Source organism: Scyliorhinus torazame, chromosome 10 (assembly GCF_047496885.1).
Source record: "Scyliorhinus torazame isolate Kashiwa2021f chromosome 10, sScyTor2.1, whole genome shotgun sequence".
Lineage (NCBI taxonomy): Eukaryota > Metazoa > Chordata > Chondrichthyes > Carcharhiniformes > Scyliorhinidae > Scyliorhinus > Scyliorhinus torazame.
In genome coordinates this window covers 220,292,629-220,309,143 of record NC_092716.1, presented here as the reverse complement: position 1 = coordinate 220,309,143, position 16,515 = coordinate 220,292,629, and the positions used below count along the sequence as shown (strand labels likewise).

Here is a 16,515-nt window from a genome sequence, read left to right as displayed (position 1 = left end):
AGATATGGGGGAAATGGGGGAGGGGGGATATGGGGGAGGGGGGATATGGGGGATATGGGGGAGGGGGGATATGGGGGATATGGGGAGGGGGGATATGGGGAGGCTCACCCTGCCTGCTCTGACGAGGTCGTTCACCTTCTTGTGGCACTGGGTGCCTGTCCGTGGTGTCAGGGCCACAGCGGTGACGGCCTCTTCCATTCATTTGCCGGTCTATATTCAGCTGACGGAATTATTGAACTTTTGACACCTGCAGAAGCTTAATCTGTTCAGGGCTAAGAATTCATTTATTTCCTCAGAAAACTCATATATTGTGTAGATAACTTGAAGTCTGCCTTACTATGTGCATTTCCAACTGTTGGGATGGGAATAGCAAGCTTCAGTGAGTAGTGATTTATCTGAACATGAATTAGTTTGTGCTATTATTTAGCTGTTATGAAATTGTCAAAAATCATTATCCCCTTTAATGACTGTTCCTAATTTTAAATATAGTCATTTTTCTTTCTTGTTTAATATAGTCATATATTGAGATAAGTAATTTAGCTCATTTTAATGCTTAGGCAAATACAGATGCTTAGTTTTATGGGCCACTCCTGGTTTAGAATTGCTAATATTGTCAAGGTACAAATAGCCTCAGAACAGAGTTCTACAAAATGGGGAGTCGTAGACAACATTCACAGACGTTCAGTAAAATACTGTCTAGGGTTATTCATGATGTTACCCTTCAAATTTGCTCCACCATTAGTACAAAAGAGAAGCTCGCTGGCTTTTATTTCTTGCATTTATCAAACTATATTTTGACACTTAGGCTGTCTAGGTGTTGTTCCAGAGTTGTCCTTATTAACTACGTAGCCTGACTGGATCATTGTATTTATTGAATGTGAGATGTGGGCATCACTGGTTAGGCCAGAATTTATTGCCCATCATTAGTTGCCCTTCAGAAGGTGGTGGTGAGTTGCCTTCTTGAGCCGTTGCAGTCCTTCAGGCATAGGTACACCCACTGTGCTGTTCGGGAGGAAGTTGCAGGATTTTGTCCCAGCGACAGTGATTGAACATCGATATATTTCCAAGTTAGGGTGGTGAGTGACTTGGAGGAGGACCTCCAGGTGGTGGGGTTCCCAGATATCTGCCGCTCTTGTCCTTCTAGACGGTAGTGGTCGTGGGTTAGGAAGATGCTGTCTCAGGTACCATGGTGGGTTATTGCAGTGCATCTTGTAGATGCTACACACGGTTGCCACTGTTCGTTGGTGGTGGAGGGTTTGAATGTTTGTGGAAGGAGGAGCAATCAAGCGGGCTGCTTTGTCTGGATGCGGTCAAGCTTCTTGAGTGTTGTTGGAGCTGTACTCATCCAGGTAAGTGGAGAGTATTCCATTCCACTCCTGACGTGCCTTGCAGATGGTGGGCAGGCACTGGGGGGTCTGGAGGTGAATTACTTGCCATAGGATTCCAAGCCTTTGACCTGCCCTGGTAGCCACAGTATTAATGTGGCTTGTCCAGTTCAGTTTCTAACCAATGGTCACCCACAGGATGTCAGTTGTGGGGGATTCAGCGATGGTAATGATATTGAATGTCAAGAGGCGATGGTTAAATCCTCTCTTGTAGGATATGGCCATTGCCTTGCACTTGTGTGATGCGAATGTAACTTGCCACTTGTCCAGGTCTTGCTGCATTTATTTATGGAGCAGAGGAAAGTGTGGGACTTGATGCTTGGTGTCAGAAACAGGCTAAAATATTGAACAGCAGACCAGACCTGCCTGGCTCTGAAGAGAAGGGTGTGTTTGACTCCATTATATTACATTTGTGTATTAATGTATACATGCATCTCCATATTTTTCCTTGTAAAGTGGTTATCTTTTGTTGCCTTGGTGACTGCAGGATTCTGGTTGACAACCGTTTTATCCCAAATTTCATCTTTAGAACTCCAAGTGCAGTTTTACAATACAGAAAATGTAGAGGATAATTCTGTGGTCCCAGTGGAAAAATATATGGTTCACATAGTCTTGGTCTCTCATCACCAACCTATATTGCCTTTTGGGAGCGCAGGATTATAAATAATCCGAGTCGCATCAGTTCTGGGCTCAGGTCCCATTCCAGAACTTGAACATATAACCCCAGTGGATAAACTCTAGTTCTGTACCAAGGGAGTGCTCTATTAATATAGACATGTGCTTCAGGTGAGCTTTAAAACGAATGACCCATCTGCCTCTTCAGATAGATATTAAACATTTTATAACATTAATCAACGAGCAAGCATTTCATTTGGCGTCTGACTGACATTCCTTTTCCGGCCTACAAATAAAGATTAATGGTTCATTTAACTGATTACTGTTTATGGCATCACATAATAGCTGCCACATTTGATTACATAGCAGCAGTCACTGCACTTCAAAGTAATTAATTGATTTACTGCCTGTACTGTGGTAGCATTGCTCCAGGCATGTCAAACAGTTAATGGGGTGAATTTAGTGATGCCTAATATGAGGAATGGGGCACACATATCTAACGAACATTGAAAAATCGCTGAACTGTGGTGCACAAGTGAAATTCCAATATGTGTCGGATGTATGTGTCCCTGACAGCTGAATGAGATCACACAAAATCCACCTGTTCTTATCAAGGGCCAGTGACCTGAAACATTGCCTGGGGTTTTCCACGGTGGGATAGAGCTGGCCGCCATTGGCTGGTGGTGGGATCTTCTGGTCCCGCCACTGCCAATGGGGTTTCCCGTTTTATGCACCCCTCCACTACCAGGAAACCCGCGACGGGGGTTTGCCGTTGGCAGGACCAGAGGATCCCACCAGCGGGAACGTGAACTCTGTCTTCCTCTCTCCACAGCTCCTGCCCGACCTGCTGATTATTTCCAGCATTTTTATTTCAGATTTCCAACATTTGCAGTATTTTACTTCTGTGCTCCATATTGAGTCTCAAAGTCAGCGAGCCACGGACAGGATTCTCAATCTTTTTTTTGAAACAGGGATTTATGACTTAGTCCTGGTGGGGTAATTCTCCGTGTACATGCCTGCAAAGGGATATCTCTCCCATTTGCAGTGAATCACTTGTGACTGTCCAACTGCATTATGAAGGAAACAAAGTGAACTAAGGGTTGAATTGACTGTTCTGTTGATTAGAGTCAGTGGGTAAATTGTTTATTTTGCACCAACAAGTATAGATAAGAATCTATTCAACTATTTTTTGTAGATCAGACTGCACAGCTTGTCAAACGACACTGATTCCCATCTGCCAGTTCAAATGAAATGTGTTAGTCAATGACAGCAAGTGAGGGGAAGGTGACGCATGCCATATAATGTTGCTGCTTTTTCAGATGCCCTATGGAAATAGGTTTGGGTTTCATTTCCTGATAGTGTTCGCCACTTGAGTTTAAAAAAAATGTAGAGTAATTTCCTTTTGATAAATGCAACCTTTTTAATGTGAAACAGAATGCAAGATGCAGTATGTTGGCGAAAATGGTTAATAAATCTTCTCACAGGGTAATTGAGAAGCACTGTTTTAACTAAGGTATATACTTCTGAGAACTTTCCTTTGTCACTACATTGTATCTTCTCTTCGGTTACACACATCGCTTCAACATTTTACGGTGCCCTTTGACCCAGAAACAATCCTGTTTAATTTCTTTAAAATGTCTGTAGAATCTGTGAATTTTGTTAATGCTCAGAAAGCATATTGCATCAAATGTAAAGGGACCAGTTGTACCATTCTTGGATAACAAATACTGTCCATGTGGCCTTACAACCTTTGGCTTGGAAGCAGTATCAACAGGAATCAAGTTAAGAAAGAATGTGTGTAGCTACAAGCACAAAGAATAGCTACAGGCAGAGGTGCTGGAGGGCGAAGGTGATCAAGTGCACAGGTGCAGGCGCAAAAAGAATGCTGAGAGACAGAAAGAAAAACACAATTCTTGTGGGGAGAGTGAAACACTCAGGAAGAGATCGGGGCGGGATTCTCTCAGCCCACGGCGGGTCAGAGAAGCGCCGGGCCGGGCGGGAATTGCAATACACCGCCCTGACGGCGGTCTGCCGATTCCTCGGTGAGCGGAGAATCGGCACCATTGGCGCTGGCGCGGTCGGCGCGGCACCGGTCGGGGCCCGTTCTACGCAGCCCCCCCCCCCAGCGATTCTCCGCCCGGGATGGGCCAAGTGGCCGCAAAAGAAATCTGAGTCCTGTCGGCGCTGTTCACGTGTGGTCTTACCTGGCAGGACCTCGGCATCCTTTCGGGGCAGTCTAGTGGTGGGGGGGAGGGGGATCAGACCCCGGCAGAGGCTTGGCTGTGGCCTGGCCCGCGGTCGGGTCCTACCAATTGGTGAGCCGGCCCTTCGGGCAAGGGGCCTCTTTTGCGACGGCATTTATGACGCCGTCAACACTTAGCCTCAGGATCAGAGAATCCCACCCCAGTTTTCTGTTTGGCAGAATAGATTTAGATGTATTGTCATGTGTACGGAGATACAGTGAAAAGTATTGTTCTGTGTACAGTCCAGGAATGTCGTTCCATACTTGAAAAACAAAGGACATATGATAAATGCACATTGCAAATAAACAGATACAGACATCGGGGGCGGGATTCTGTGATCCTGAGGCTAAGTGTTGGCGCCATCGGAAACGCCGTCGCGTTTCTCGATGTCGTCAACACGGCCACAGGATCAGTAATTCTGGCCCCGAGAGGGGGCCAGCACGGCACTGGAGCGGCCCATGCAGCTCCAGCTGCTGATCCCGGCGTGAACTGGATGCCGCGGGGTCCGCGCATGCGCAATGGCACCGGCGCCGACGCACGCATGTGCAGTGGCTCCCTTCAACGCGCCGGCTCCAACGCAACATGGCGCAGGGCTACAGGGGCCGAAGCGGAAGAAAGGAGGCCCCCAACCAGAGAGGCCGGCCCGCCAATCGGTGGGCCCTAACCGCAGGCCAGGCACATCGGAGGAGCCCCCCCGGGGTCAGTCCCCCCTCCCTCCCCCACAACCCCACAGGCCGCCCCTGGACCCTTCAATGCCGAGTCCCGCCGGCTGAGAGCAGGTGTGAACGGTGCCGGTGGGACTCGGGTTTTCTACGACAGCCGCTCGGCCCATTCTGGGCCGAGAATCGGCGGAGCCGGTGCCAGAGGAGAATCGCGTCGGGGCGGCGTGGCGTGATTTGCGCCGGTCGCGGGAATTCTCCGGCCCGGTCCCGGGCTGAGAGAATCCCACCCGAGTGGAGCATACGGAATGTAGTGCTACACAATAGAGAAGATGCGTGGGGAGATCAGGGGTGGGATTCTTCGGCTGCGCCCGCCTGGCGACCGGAAATTCCCACCTAAGGTCTATTAACTTTTACATGGTCCGCCTCCCATCCGTGCCGGTCTTGTGGCAGGCGCAGCCAAAAAATCCAGCCCCAGTTAAGTCCATAAAAGGGTAATTCAGAAGTCTGGTAACAGCGGCGAGTCAATGTGGACATGCTGTATTTTAGTTTCACAGGAAGTATAGGGGCTGTTGTGCTTTCTTGGTCATAGGGTCGATGTGGGTGGACCAGGACTGATTGTTGGTGATGTTTACACCGAGGAATGTGAAGCTGTCAAACTATCTCCAACTCGGCACCATTGATGCAGACAGGGGTGTGTACGACAATTTGCTTCCTGAAATCAATGACAAGCTCCTTAGTTCTGGTGACATTGAGGGAGATTGTTGTCAATGCACCACACCACTAGGTTCTCTATCTCCCGCCTGAAGCCCTTGAAAGCTGGCCACAAAGGTCAAAAACCTGGAATGCTTTGTTAATAACTCGGTGACAGTGATGAGCTGAGAATTTTTCCAGAAGTGGCCAGTCTGCGAAGAGGGGTGTTATTAGCTTGTCAGTTGAAAAGGGACTCTAGAAAGTGACCCCATCAAGACTGTCATGATCTGAGGGAGAGAAAATTTGTCGACGTGTGCCTTACTGATGATGATCTTTCCCGTGAAACTCTAAGGTGAAAGCTGTTGTTGGATAGGACTTTTGATCTACTCTGCGTGAATAAAAAGAAGCATAATGTGGATCAGTGTTGCTACATAGTACGATATTTGTACAGGGAGTGATGGGAGTGTTTGTGGATGCGTAAGATGCACCTTTGTTGCATCGACTACTTAAGTGAAATTTGTCCTTTTATTTGAAGCATCATTTTCCTGTTATTCGATGGCTAATTTGTGTTGGTTCTGAGTCGTACGAAAGTAAAGGCTCCAAAAAATGGAATCTTGTCAGTAATTTCATCATTAGGCGGCTCAGTCGATAAATTTGCTTATTTTTTTTAAAGATGAGCCAAGAAATGTGCTTACAAATGCATTCCACCATCAGCAAATGTTTTCGCTTCTTATTCTGTGAACGTAATCTGTATGAAATGTTGAACAAACATTCAATTTTTTCCCCCTCTCATTTGACATCTCCACCTTTTACAGATTGGATTTGTATATTCTCTGGTTACAGTTATTTCTAATATATACCTCATAACTGAGCTGAGGCCAAAAGGTTTTAGTGAAACAGACAGGCCAAATTCAATAGATAAAGGCTTTTCATTTCTGACATTTGAGTAATCAATTTATGAGGCATAATACAAATCCATCAATACTTTAACTCCAATGTGACAAGCATGTATTCTGCCACTTTGATTAACAGTCTTTTAGCAGCCAGTCAGTGTGCATTAATTCTTCATACAATGCAGCTAGGTTTTGGATAAAGGCAAGTGTTTCATGGAATAATCAGATAGATGGCTCACCACCAAATCCAAGTTTTTATGTGATTTTTTTTAGTGTAGTGTAATTTTTGAGTTGTATAATAAATAAACGTACTCATCTGTATTCCTGCAATAATTCAGCTCACTAAAATCATGGGTTGAGGTACATACTAGCCTCACGGGAGGAAGCTGAGAAACCAGTATCAAAGGGGAACATTGACCATTCTGCTGAAGGTATTTGTGGTGTGAAGTTATGGTTAAATGTTACGGCATTTGTATGAAATTCCTTTGACCTCTCTCCCTCCATATTAGTTCTCCCATCCAAACACTTGGGAGCTCCTTCGACCTCCCGAGCTCCAGTGATCTCTTTGCTCTGACATTCTTGAGAACTGACAAGGCAACTTCCACCGCTTCCTTGTTGGCATCCATTGCTAGATCTGGCTGGACTACACCGACTTCCACTGGTTACAGTCTCCTCTTCCGAACCTGCCCATTACTCTTGGGTTGTCCCAGAGAATAACAATTGCCAGGGCAGCACGGTGGTGCAGTGGATTAGCCCTGATATCTCGCGGCGCCGAGGTCCCAGGTTCTATCCCGGCTATGGGTCACTGTCTGTGTGGAGTTAGCACGTTCTCCCCGTGTTTGCATGTGTTTCGCCCCCACAACCCACAGATATGCAGGCTAGGTGCATTGGCCACACTAAATTGCCCCTTAATTGGATAAAATTAATTGGGTACACTAAATAAAAAAAAAAAAAACAATTACTCCAGCTTCTTTACTCCATAACCAATTTTCTTAGGGTGGTGTGTGATTGGGAGGGGTGAGGCTACATTGCTATTGGCATGAAATTAATTTCTTTGCCCTATTGCCTTTGAGAAGGCTTACAGAATTTTTTGAATCTCCATAATCTTTATCTGGTAAATTTTGAATAACTGCATTGTGCAGTAAGAACTATGCACTCCCAGGATTCTACTCGACTCCTTCAGCATGGCTGAGGCATACTCAAATGAAATCCAAGCTCGCAAAAAGCAAAATAAGGAGAAATAATTTAATCAGCCTCAGTGCAATTAAATTATATGATGGTATAGTATGCTATCTTTCCACTGCTGAGTTTGAATTTAGTCAAAACTGATGGGTTTAAGGCCTTCTCCTACCTCCATCTGTCACATTGGCTGGAATTTTACATGGAGGCAGTGGTCCCACTCCACACCTGGCTGAGGAACGGAGGACAAGCCTGCCTCTGCATGGCCAGGATACCCTGATCTGATTTCATAGCCAACTGCCTGTTAGCTGGTTCAGGGTGAGATGTCTACCCCCACCTGGGAATTCCTGCTTCAGAGAAGCTGCCAGCCAGACAGATGGCTGGCAACTCTCCAGTTCCAGAACGACTACTGGGAGTAGTGGCCACAACTAGGATTGCAGGAAGTCTCCCACGAGGATCATCTCTGGAGCCAGTCAACCAAAATAATTGGGGTGGATCAGGACTAGTCAAGGGGACAGGGCGTAGGTGGGGAGGGGCATGCTCGAATGGTGGGGTGGGGAACAAACAAGGGCTTTATGGGTCATTAAAGGGCACTCCGTCACTGGTAAACTTTCAGCAGGGGCGGGTAGGAAAGGGATATCCCTCCATTCTGCCACCCAATTATATCCTGCCCTGTCTGTCAGCTCACTCCCGGGATGGGAGCAATAAGTACCAGCCCATCTCACGCATGAAGTAGATACTAGCGTTGAAACTGATATTGATTTTAGAAGCCTTGAGCTGCCCAAAGGTGTGTGGATGTTGGTTGGGGATATCAATGGACTTGGTTATTATAACTTAACAAATAAATATTTAACGTTATTATCATCATTTTGGTTGGTATATGAAGAATGTCTGCTTACATGTAATACCAAAGGACGCCAGCATCAGTGGAAATGTACCTAGTCTAAGAGCAAAAGAGAAATAAAATACTTTGAGATCAATTTGCAATATAGGGGAAAGGAAAACTCCACAATGCATCTGAAGCCTTATCCTGACCGTCTCTAACATGTCTGACCTCCATCCCCAGGCCAGTTGACCCCATATGTAGTACAGAGTGCATCGTATAGGATCTAATACTGAAGTCCACAACCACAATCAGCTATTATCATGGCACTGGAGAGGTTTTACTGGCTAGTTTAAAATTGGCCTGACATGAATGCTGGAGTAAAGGACATTTGTATTATTTTTTCATTTGATAGTATGTATGTGATAAATTAGATAACATTGTGTACATTGAATCTTCACAAAGAGAATATTCCTTCCATTACAGTCTAGTTTTCATCAAAAATGGACAGAAATATATGACATTTAAAGATGAAATAAGATATTTCTTGAGAAGGCAGTTAAAACAGCAATGCGGCTGGTCGTATAGTCTTAACGACCATTATCAGAATCGGTTAGAAGTGAAATTATTTCTCTTCTGAATTATTGTCTGGTCATCCTTTTGATGGCATTTCCTTTCAGATGATTACATAGGGATAGGATTAAAGTTCAGTTCATTTTGCCTAGTGTCCTGAATGTCACAGATCTATGCAACATAAATATTCCACGTTTTCATCACACATTTTGAGGTCAATTTATGAGAATTTATTTTAAGAAATGGAGAATCTGGCACCGTTCTCTCACTGATTCTCTCTCCTTCGTTATCCCCCTATGAGTTTGTTCAAGAATTAAATCATGAATATGGATTTTCATCTTCTTTGACACACTATTGGTTACCAGTATTGTGAAAGTATTCATATGAAAACATCCAACTTCAAAAGCATTTGTAGTGCCACCAAGTGTTTGTTTCCTTGTCGGAAATCAATGTTATTTTGCTTAACACAGTCATGTCTAGATATTAACACAGCACTTCAACAGATCAAATGTTCTCTGCATTTGGTGTCTGTGTGAAGTTAGAAGTCATGTATTGATGTCACACTATTACATTCCAGATGATATTTATACACACATTAACTTGTTTTACAGGACCTGGTGCGAGAACTAGATTCAGCAACCAACGTATACAAGATTGAGACAGCCATCAGTAGCCTCATTGGCCTGACACAGGAAGGTGCGCACCTGTGCCACATAATAGCCAAGGTAAGACGGAATTCTTCCGCATCCAGTTATTTACAGTAGATACATAACCAAACTCCAATAGGGATTCACAGAGACAATTTTGGAGGCCAAGGGGAATGGCATGAAAATATGATCAACCTAAGTTGGATTGGCTCCTTGACATATTCTTACCTTCGGGTGTCCCTTTCATGGAGACCGGTTCCTAGGTGTGATGACTACTGCCCAGCAGCAGTGAGTAGATAATTAGTGCACTTAATGGGGAAATTAACACGTATTATGGAATTGTGGCCATGGTTTTCTGGGGTCACCAGCCCCAGGTGGGGTTCCTGATGGCCCATTGAATTGGCAAGTGCCAAAATGAGATTCTCGCTGGGCGTCAATCCCATTGCGAGTCTCCCGGACCACTGCGCGTGGGCCAGAACCTGATTACAGCTCATTTACATGAACTTAAATCACAATTACTGGGCTTGAGGCTGAATGCTCCGGCCTCTTGGTATGCTCCCGCAGCTGGAAGTCCCATGGGTGCCAATCTCTCCAGATTCTGACAAGCGGGGCCCAGGCTCGGTGGACTCCGAGTGGGGTGGGGGGGGGGGGGGGGGGGGGCGGGGGGGGGGGGGGGGGCAAAGGGATGAGTACCCTATGCCTCCCTTTGCCCCAAGGTGTCGAGAGGGATCCATCAAAGGAGTTGGGGTTGAGGGGCTCGGGTTGGATTGGTGAAGCTCAGGTCAGGGTCTCTCAGCAGAACCCACACTTGCTGGGTATTTGATGTCACTAATTGGATGGGTCCCAGAGACAGCTTCTTAATTGGCCGTTTCTGGGTGGACTGCATCATGATGACTGTCACAGGAATTTCAAGATTTCAGACTCAGATTTGAGTCCAATGAAAAAAGCGTGATCCGACCACGAAAATTGAGCCTGCTTTGTTTGTTATAATGCAGTTTACTGAATGAACCCTACGTTTGATCAAATATGGTTCTTAGACTTAAGCATGACTCCAGCCTATTGCTAATTTTCTTACAATTCCAATGAACGATTCCTTCCTCATTTTCATTCCGATCTTCTTTCCTCACTCGTTTCTTGAAGGTGCTGATTCATGCTAAGTACAATTGCCAGGTGAAAGTAAGTTTGTACCTGACTGAAGTTTCCAATCATCAGCCTGGGCAATTTCCTTGGGGGTCCCCGATTGGCTACTATTTGGGAGGAGATCAATGGGAAACCCTGTTTTACATGATTATCCCAATTCTCCTCTGAATTCCTCATGAGGTTACGGTGGCTGATTGGGAGAACCCTTGGGAAATTCCTTTGATAAGGACCAATCAAGCCCATTCTTCCCCCACCCAATGTTCATGTGTGCATATCTACCAACGATCATTGTGGGGTCAGCATCAGCCTGACATCTGGTTGGTGTTTCTTCCACTCCCAGGTACGTTGAGAAAACACGGAGTAGGGCTAAAACTTCTTCTGTATAATCACTGTGCACAAATCTGTGGTAAGAGGGGCATATGACATAACGTGGTGATTTGGAGAATCCCAGCTGTGATTGTGCATTTCTTCACAGCATAACAACACTACTTATCCATCACTGTATTGTAAGATGCTTCCTGTTGATTCCCTTACTTCCCCTTTCCTTTATTTTGCCGTTATCATTTTTGATCCATGTGTGATTAATGGACATGTATCTTTCAGTCAAGCAGCAGAGAGCATGAGGAATTCAGAAGTTACAGGAGAGAACACTCTGTGCTAATCTCTGCTAGTTTGAACAGGAGCTTTAGATTTTTTGGCACCAGAGAGCGAGAGAGAGAGATGGGGTGGGACTCGGTTTGATTGATTGGCTGGTGGCCAATGAATTGGCCGAAAGGCTGTACTCTGCACAGTAACAGGTGGTGATTGGATCCTATCTCAAGGGGATGATTCTCAGAGACCTCAGGGAGGAGTTAAGCCTAGAGACAGAAAGACATGGGCTGGGATTCTCCCTTCCGGGGACTAAGTCCCCACGCCGGCGGGAAAACAGGCGCCAACGACTCCGGCGTCAAAGGGCCCCCAAGGTGAGGAATTCTCACGTGTCTCATGGACTAGGTGGACACCGGAGGGGTTGGCGCCGCTCCAACCGGCGCTGAAGGGACGGCAAGCGTTCGTGCATGCAGCAAAGGTCCGGCATGATCTGGCGCATGCGCGGAACCGCCGGCGTGGTTCCGTGCATGCGCAGACCGGCCGGCGTATTTTGGCGCATGCGCAGGGGGGTTCCCTTCTCCCGGCCGGCTATGGCGGAGCCCCACAGGAGCCGGCGCAGAAGGAAGAAGTGCCCCCACGGAACAGGCCCTCCCGCAGATCAGTGGGCCCCGATCGCGGGCCAGGCCACCGTGGGGGCACCCCCCGGGGTCGGATCCGCCCGCCCCTCCCCGAAGACCGCCCCCGCCGACTTACCTGCCAGGTCCCGCTGTGTGGGACCATACGTAACCCCCGCCGGCGGGACTGGCCAAAAACGGCCGGCCGCAAGGCCCATCGGGGCCCGGAGAATTGCCGGGGGGGGGCGCTGCCAACGGCCCCCGACCGGCGTGGCATGAATCCCACCCCTGCCCGAAAAACGGGCGCCAGAGAATACAGCAGCCGGCGTCGGGGCGGCGGGCAGGATTCACGCCACCCCCTGGGATCCCGCCCATGGATCTGCTTTTCTCTCTTTCTCTGGAAAGGCTGTGAGTTCTGTATTCCTGAAGCTGCAGAGAACCTGAATGAATTAATCTAGAGGAAAACCATTGCAGGCTGCAAGCAAAGACCAGGGGCAAAATTCTCCGTTATCGGCGGAAAGTCCGCCGATCGGCGCAAAAAACGGCGCAAATCCCACTTGCGTCACGTCATAAAAATGGGCCGATAGTCTCCGGCCCGAAATGGGCTAGCAGCGACGTAACGGGATCCGCGCTTGCGCAGTGGTTCAAGCCGTGCAGCGTCATACGCGCTGCACGGCGTGACGGCTCATAAGGCCGCGCAGCTCCCCCAACCGACCGGAACACCCGACCGCAACACCCGACTGGATGGCTGGCCGCCGCTCAGCCCCGAGGTTCGAGTCACGCGATGCGGAGGCGCTCCTGGACGCGGTGGAGCAGAGGAGGGACGCCCTGTATCCCGGGCACGGCCGCAGAGTTGCCCCACGCCACAGCCGGCGTCTGTGGAGGGAAGTGGCAGAGGCCGTCACCGCTGTGGCCCTGACACCACGGACAGGCACCCAGTGCCACAAGAAGGTGAACGACCTCGTCAGAGCAGGCAGGGTGAGCCTCCCCCATATCCCCCCCCTCCCCCATATCCCCCATATCCCCCCATATCCCCCATATCCCCCCTCCCCCATATCCCCCCTCCCCCATATCCCCCATATGCCCCCCTCCCCATATCCCCCCCTCCCCCATATCCCCCCATATCCCCCCTCCCCATATCCCCCCTCCCCCATATCCCCCATATCCCCCCTCCCCCATATCCCCCTCCCCCATATCCCCCATATCCCCCCTCCCCCATATCCCCCTCCCCCATATCCCCCATATCCCCCCTCCCCATATCCCCCCTCCCCCATATCCCCCATATCCCCCCTCCCCCATATCCTCCCTCCCCCATATCCCCCTCCCCCATATCCCCCCTCCCCCATATCCCCCATATCCCCCCCTGCCCCATATCCCCCATATCCCCCCTCCCCCATATCCCCCCTCCCCCATATCCCCCATATCCCCTCCCCCATATCCCCCATATCCCCCCTCCCCCATATCCCCCTCCCCCATATCCCCCATATCCCCCCTCCCCCATATCCCCCATATCCCCCCTCCCCCATATCCCCAAGTGAATCCAGCCCTAACCTTAACCTCTGCAATGCACGCGCAACCGATGGCGTGCATTCATATACCTGCCTAACACTGTTGCCTTTTACCCCTGCCACCACCACCCCCCCCCCCACAGGAGAAGCGCGCACACAACAATAGGGAGCATGTGAGGACTGGAGGAGGGCCCGCTGATGAGAGGCCACTGACCGTACACGAGGAAAGGGCCCTGGAACTGGCTGGCGGACCTGAGGACCGGGAGGTTGCTGATGCAGAGGTCGGGGGCCCACCAGCAAGTGAGCCACCGACAGCCCGTCCCCATATCCCCCCTCCCCTATATCCCCCTCCCCTGTATCACCTGATCACTGCCTGATGTCTAACCATGCATGCTTCATTGTGTATCGCAGGACCAAACGTCCAGGCACCCATCCCCGCAGATGCACACCGCCCGCAGGATGCCCCTCGGAGACCACAGGAGACGGAGAGACCCGCACCCTCCAGCATGCGACGCCCGCAGGATGCCCCTCGGAGACCACGGGAGACGGAGAGACCCGGACCCTCCAGCATGCGACGCCCGCAGGATGCCCCTCGCACACCACGGGAGACGGAGAGACCCGGACCCTCCAGCATGCGACGCCCGCAGGATGCCCCTCGCACACCACGGGAGACGGAGAGACCCGGACCCTCCAGCATGCGACGCCCGCAGGATGCCCCTCGCACACCACGGGAGACGGAGAGACCTGGAGCAACAGGGAGACGACACCCCCGTCACGTGCGGGAGCGACCACCCAGCGATGAGGGGGGCAGCCACAGGCCCCCGTCACATCCGAGCCAGGACACCACTACCCAGGACACTACTACCCAGGACACCACTATCCAGGACACCCCTACCCGGGACAGCACTACCCAGGACACCCCTACCCGGGACAGCACTACCCGGGACACCACTACCCAGGACACCGCTACCCGGGACAGCACCACCCGGGACAGCACTACCCAGGACACCCCTACCCGGGAAGACGAAATACCGGACAGTGACTCAGAGTGGATGGGTGGAGACGAACCCCCACCCCAAAGTGCCATGGAGTCAGAGTGGGACGAAGAGCACGACACAACACCACTGCTGTCACCAACACCCTCCACCATCGCAGAAACACTCACCACGGTTGGGCACTTTAGTGATGAGGCGTCTGGTACACTCACTGGTGCGCACAACACAGCCGTCCCGGTACAGCAGGTGGAGGTAGGAGCAGCAGAGGGACCGGGCGGTCGGAGGGCAGCCCAGGCCAAGCGAACATCTGCCGCCCAGATGGATCCCGGGTTCCTGCAGTTACCACACCCACACATAGATCCGATGCAACCACCGACCCAGAGACGAGCGAAGAGGGTGACGGGTGGCTTGTGGCGGCTGCGGTCGCAGGTGGAGGAGTCCACCCGCGTCCAGGAGCTGGGAGTGGTCCCGGTCATGCGTGCCACCCAGGCTGACACCGCACGGGTGGCGTCCGCGTTGGAGGCAATGGGTGCGACGGTGTCAGACATGGGGAACGGTTTGCGAGGCCTGGGGCCTTCCGTGCAGGCGGCGTCTGTGGCCCAGGAAATGGCTGCCCTCTCACAGGAGGCCATGAGCCAGTGCCAGCGCCAGATGGCAGAGGCGCTCAACGCCATAGCCCAGTCTCAGCAGGCCATGGCCCAGTCTCAGCAGGCCATAGCCCAGTCTCTGCAGGCCATGGCCCAGTCTCTGCAGGCCATGGCCCAGTCTCTGCAGGCCATCGCTGAGGGCATCGGCGCCAGTGGCCATGTGCGAGCCGGCGTCGCACTGTCACAGACAGGGTTTGACAACACCCTGGGCTCCATGGCTGCAAACCTGCAGACCCCTGTCGATACCAGCACGGGCCTCCAGGACTGGCAGCGCTAGATGTCGGGGGGGCGTCGGATGGCCAGTCCGTTCGCATCCCCCACCCATGTAGAGGCCTGGGGGCCATCGGGCACCCCGAGGGAGGAGGAGGTGGTGTGGTCCGTCCCGGCTCCCTCTGTAGGGGAGGTCCCGGTACACCGCGACACCTCGGACTCCCCCCCTTCCGTCCCAGGTGCATCGGGTGGGCAACGGGCAGGACAGGCTGGCAGCTCGCCATCCCAGTCGCCCGGGCCGCAGCCTGGCCCATCTAGGCCAGGACGCCCCAGGAAACGGCCGCCAAAGGGATCCAGTGTCAGAGGGCAGGAATCACAGGAGTCCACCTCCAGTTCTGCTGTACCGTCTGGGGAACCACGTAGACGTAGTCAAAGGGCCCGTAAGGCCAAACAATTAGACACTGAGTAAGTTGGCACGGGTGCAGGGCACAGATGAGTTTTAGGGGCTAGGGCACGTGCATGAACTCCTTTGGTTATTAAAGTCAATGTTACACCTACCGAAGCTGCCTTTGTGCTCTGTCCAAAGTGTGCGGGCGTGTCATGTACGTTGAGCGCAAGTGTGTGTGTGAGGGGTGGTCTTACCTCAGCCCCAGGTGAGTCTGCCCCCTTCCCCCTAGGCCGCCATCAACATCCCCCGGGCAGAGGACGGGACCGTGCGCTGCAGTGTCACAGCCGCATGCAGGGATGGTCCGGGTGGATGGTGGTACTGTGGCCATGGGTCAGACATAGTCCAACGATGTGGAGCCAGGAGCTCATCACAGGGCGGGTTGTCATCATCCTCCATGGCCTGCGATAGACACGCGTCCACCCTCAACTGGGTGAGCCCGGCCCGTTGTGCTGCCGGTGGATCGGCAATGGGGGGGAGGGGGGGGGGGTGGTGTGCATGCGGGTGGGGTGTGTGGGGTTGGGGAGGGGGGTGAGGGTGCTGGGTGGGTGGATGGGTGGGGGGGGGTGGTCGGCTGTTGCCATGGTGTGCGGTCTGTGGCCATACTACCCGATTCCCACGCCCATCTAGTCAGTGAAGCGGGCGTCTATCAGTCTGT

At 51.2% G+C, this 16,515-nt stretch overlaps 1 protein-coding gene across 1 annotated transcript in view; it reads left to right on the top strand.

Annotated features, from left to right (window-relative positions):
• LOC140384586 (protein inscuteable homolog) overlaps positions 1 to 16,515 on the top strand; it is a 517,726-nt gene that overhangs the window by 216,029 nt on the left and 285,182 nt on the right. The window contains exon 6 of the mRNA XM_072466414.1: positions 9,675 to 9,788. Within this exon, the coding sequence (XP_072322515.1) occupies positions 9,675 to 9,788 (114 nt within the window). The remainder of the gene's footprint in view (positions 1 to 9,674; positions 9,789 to 16,515) is intronic.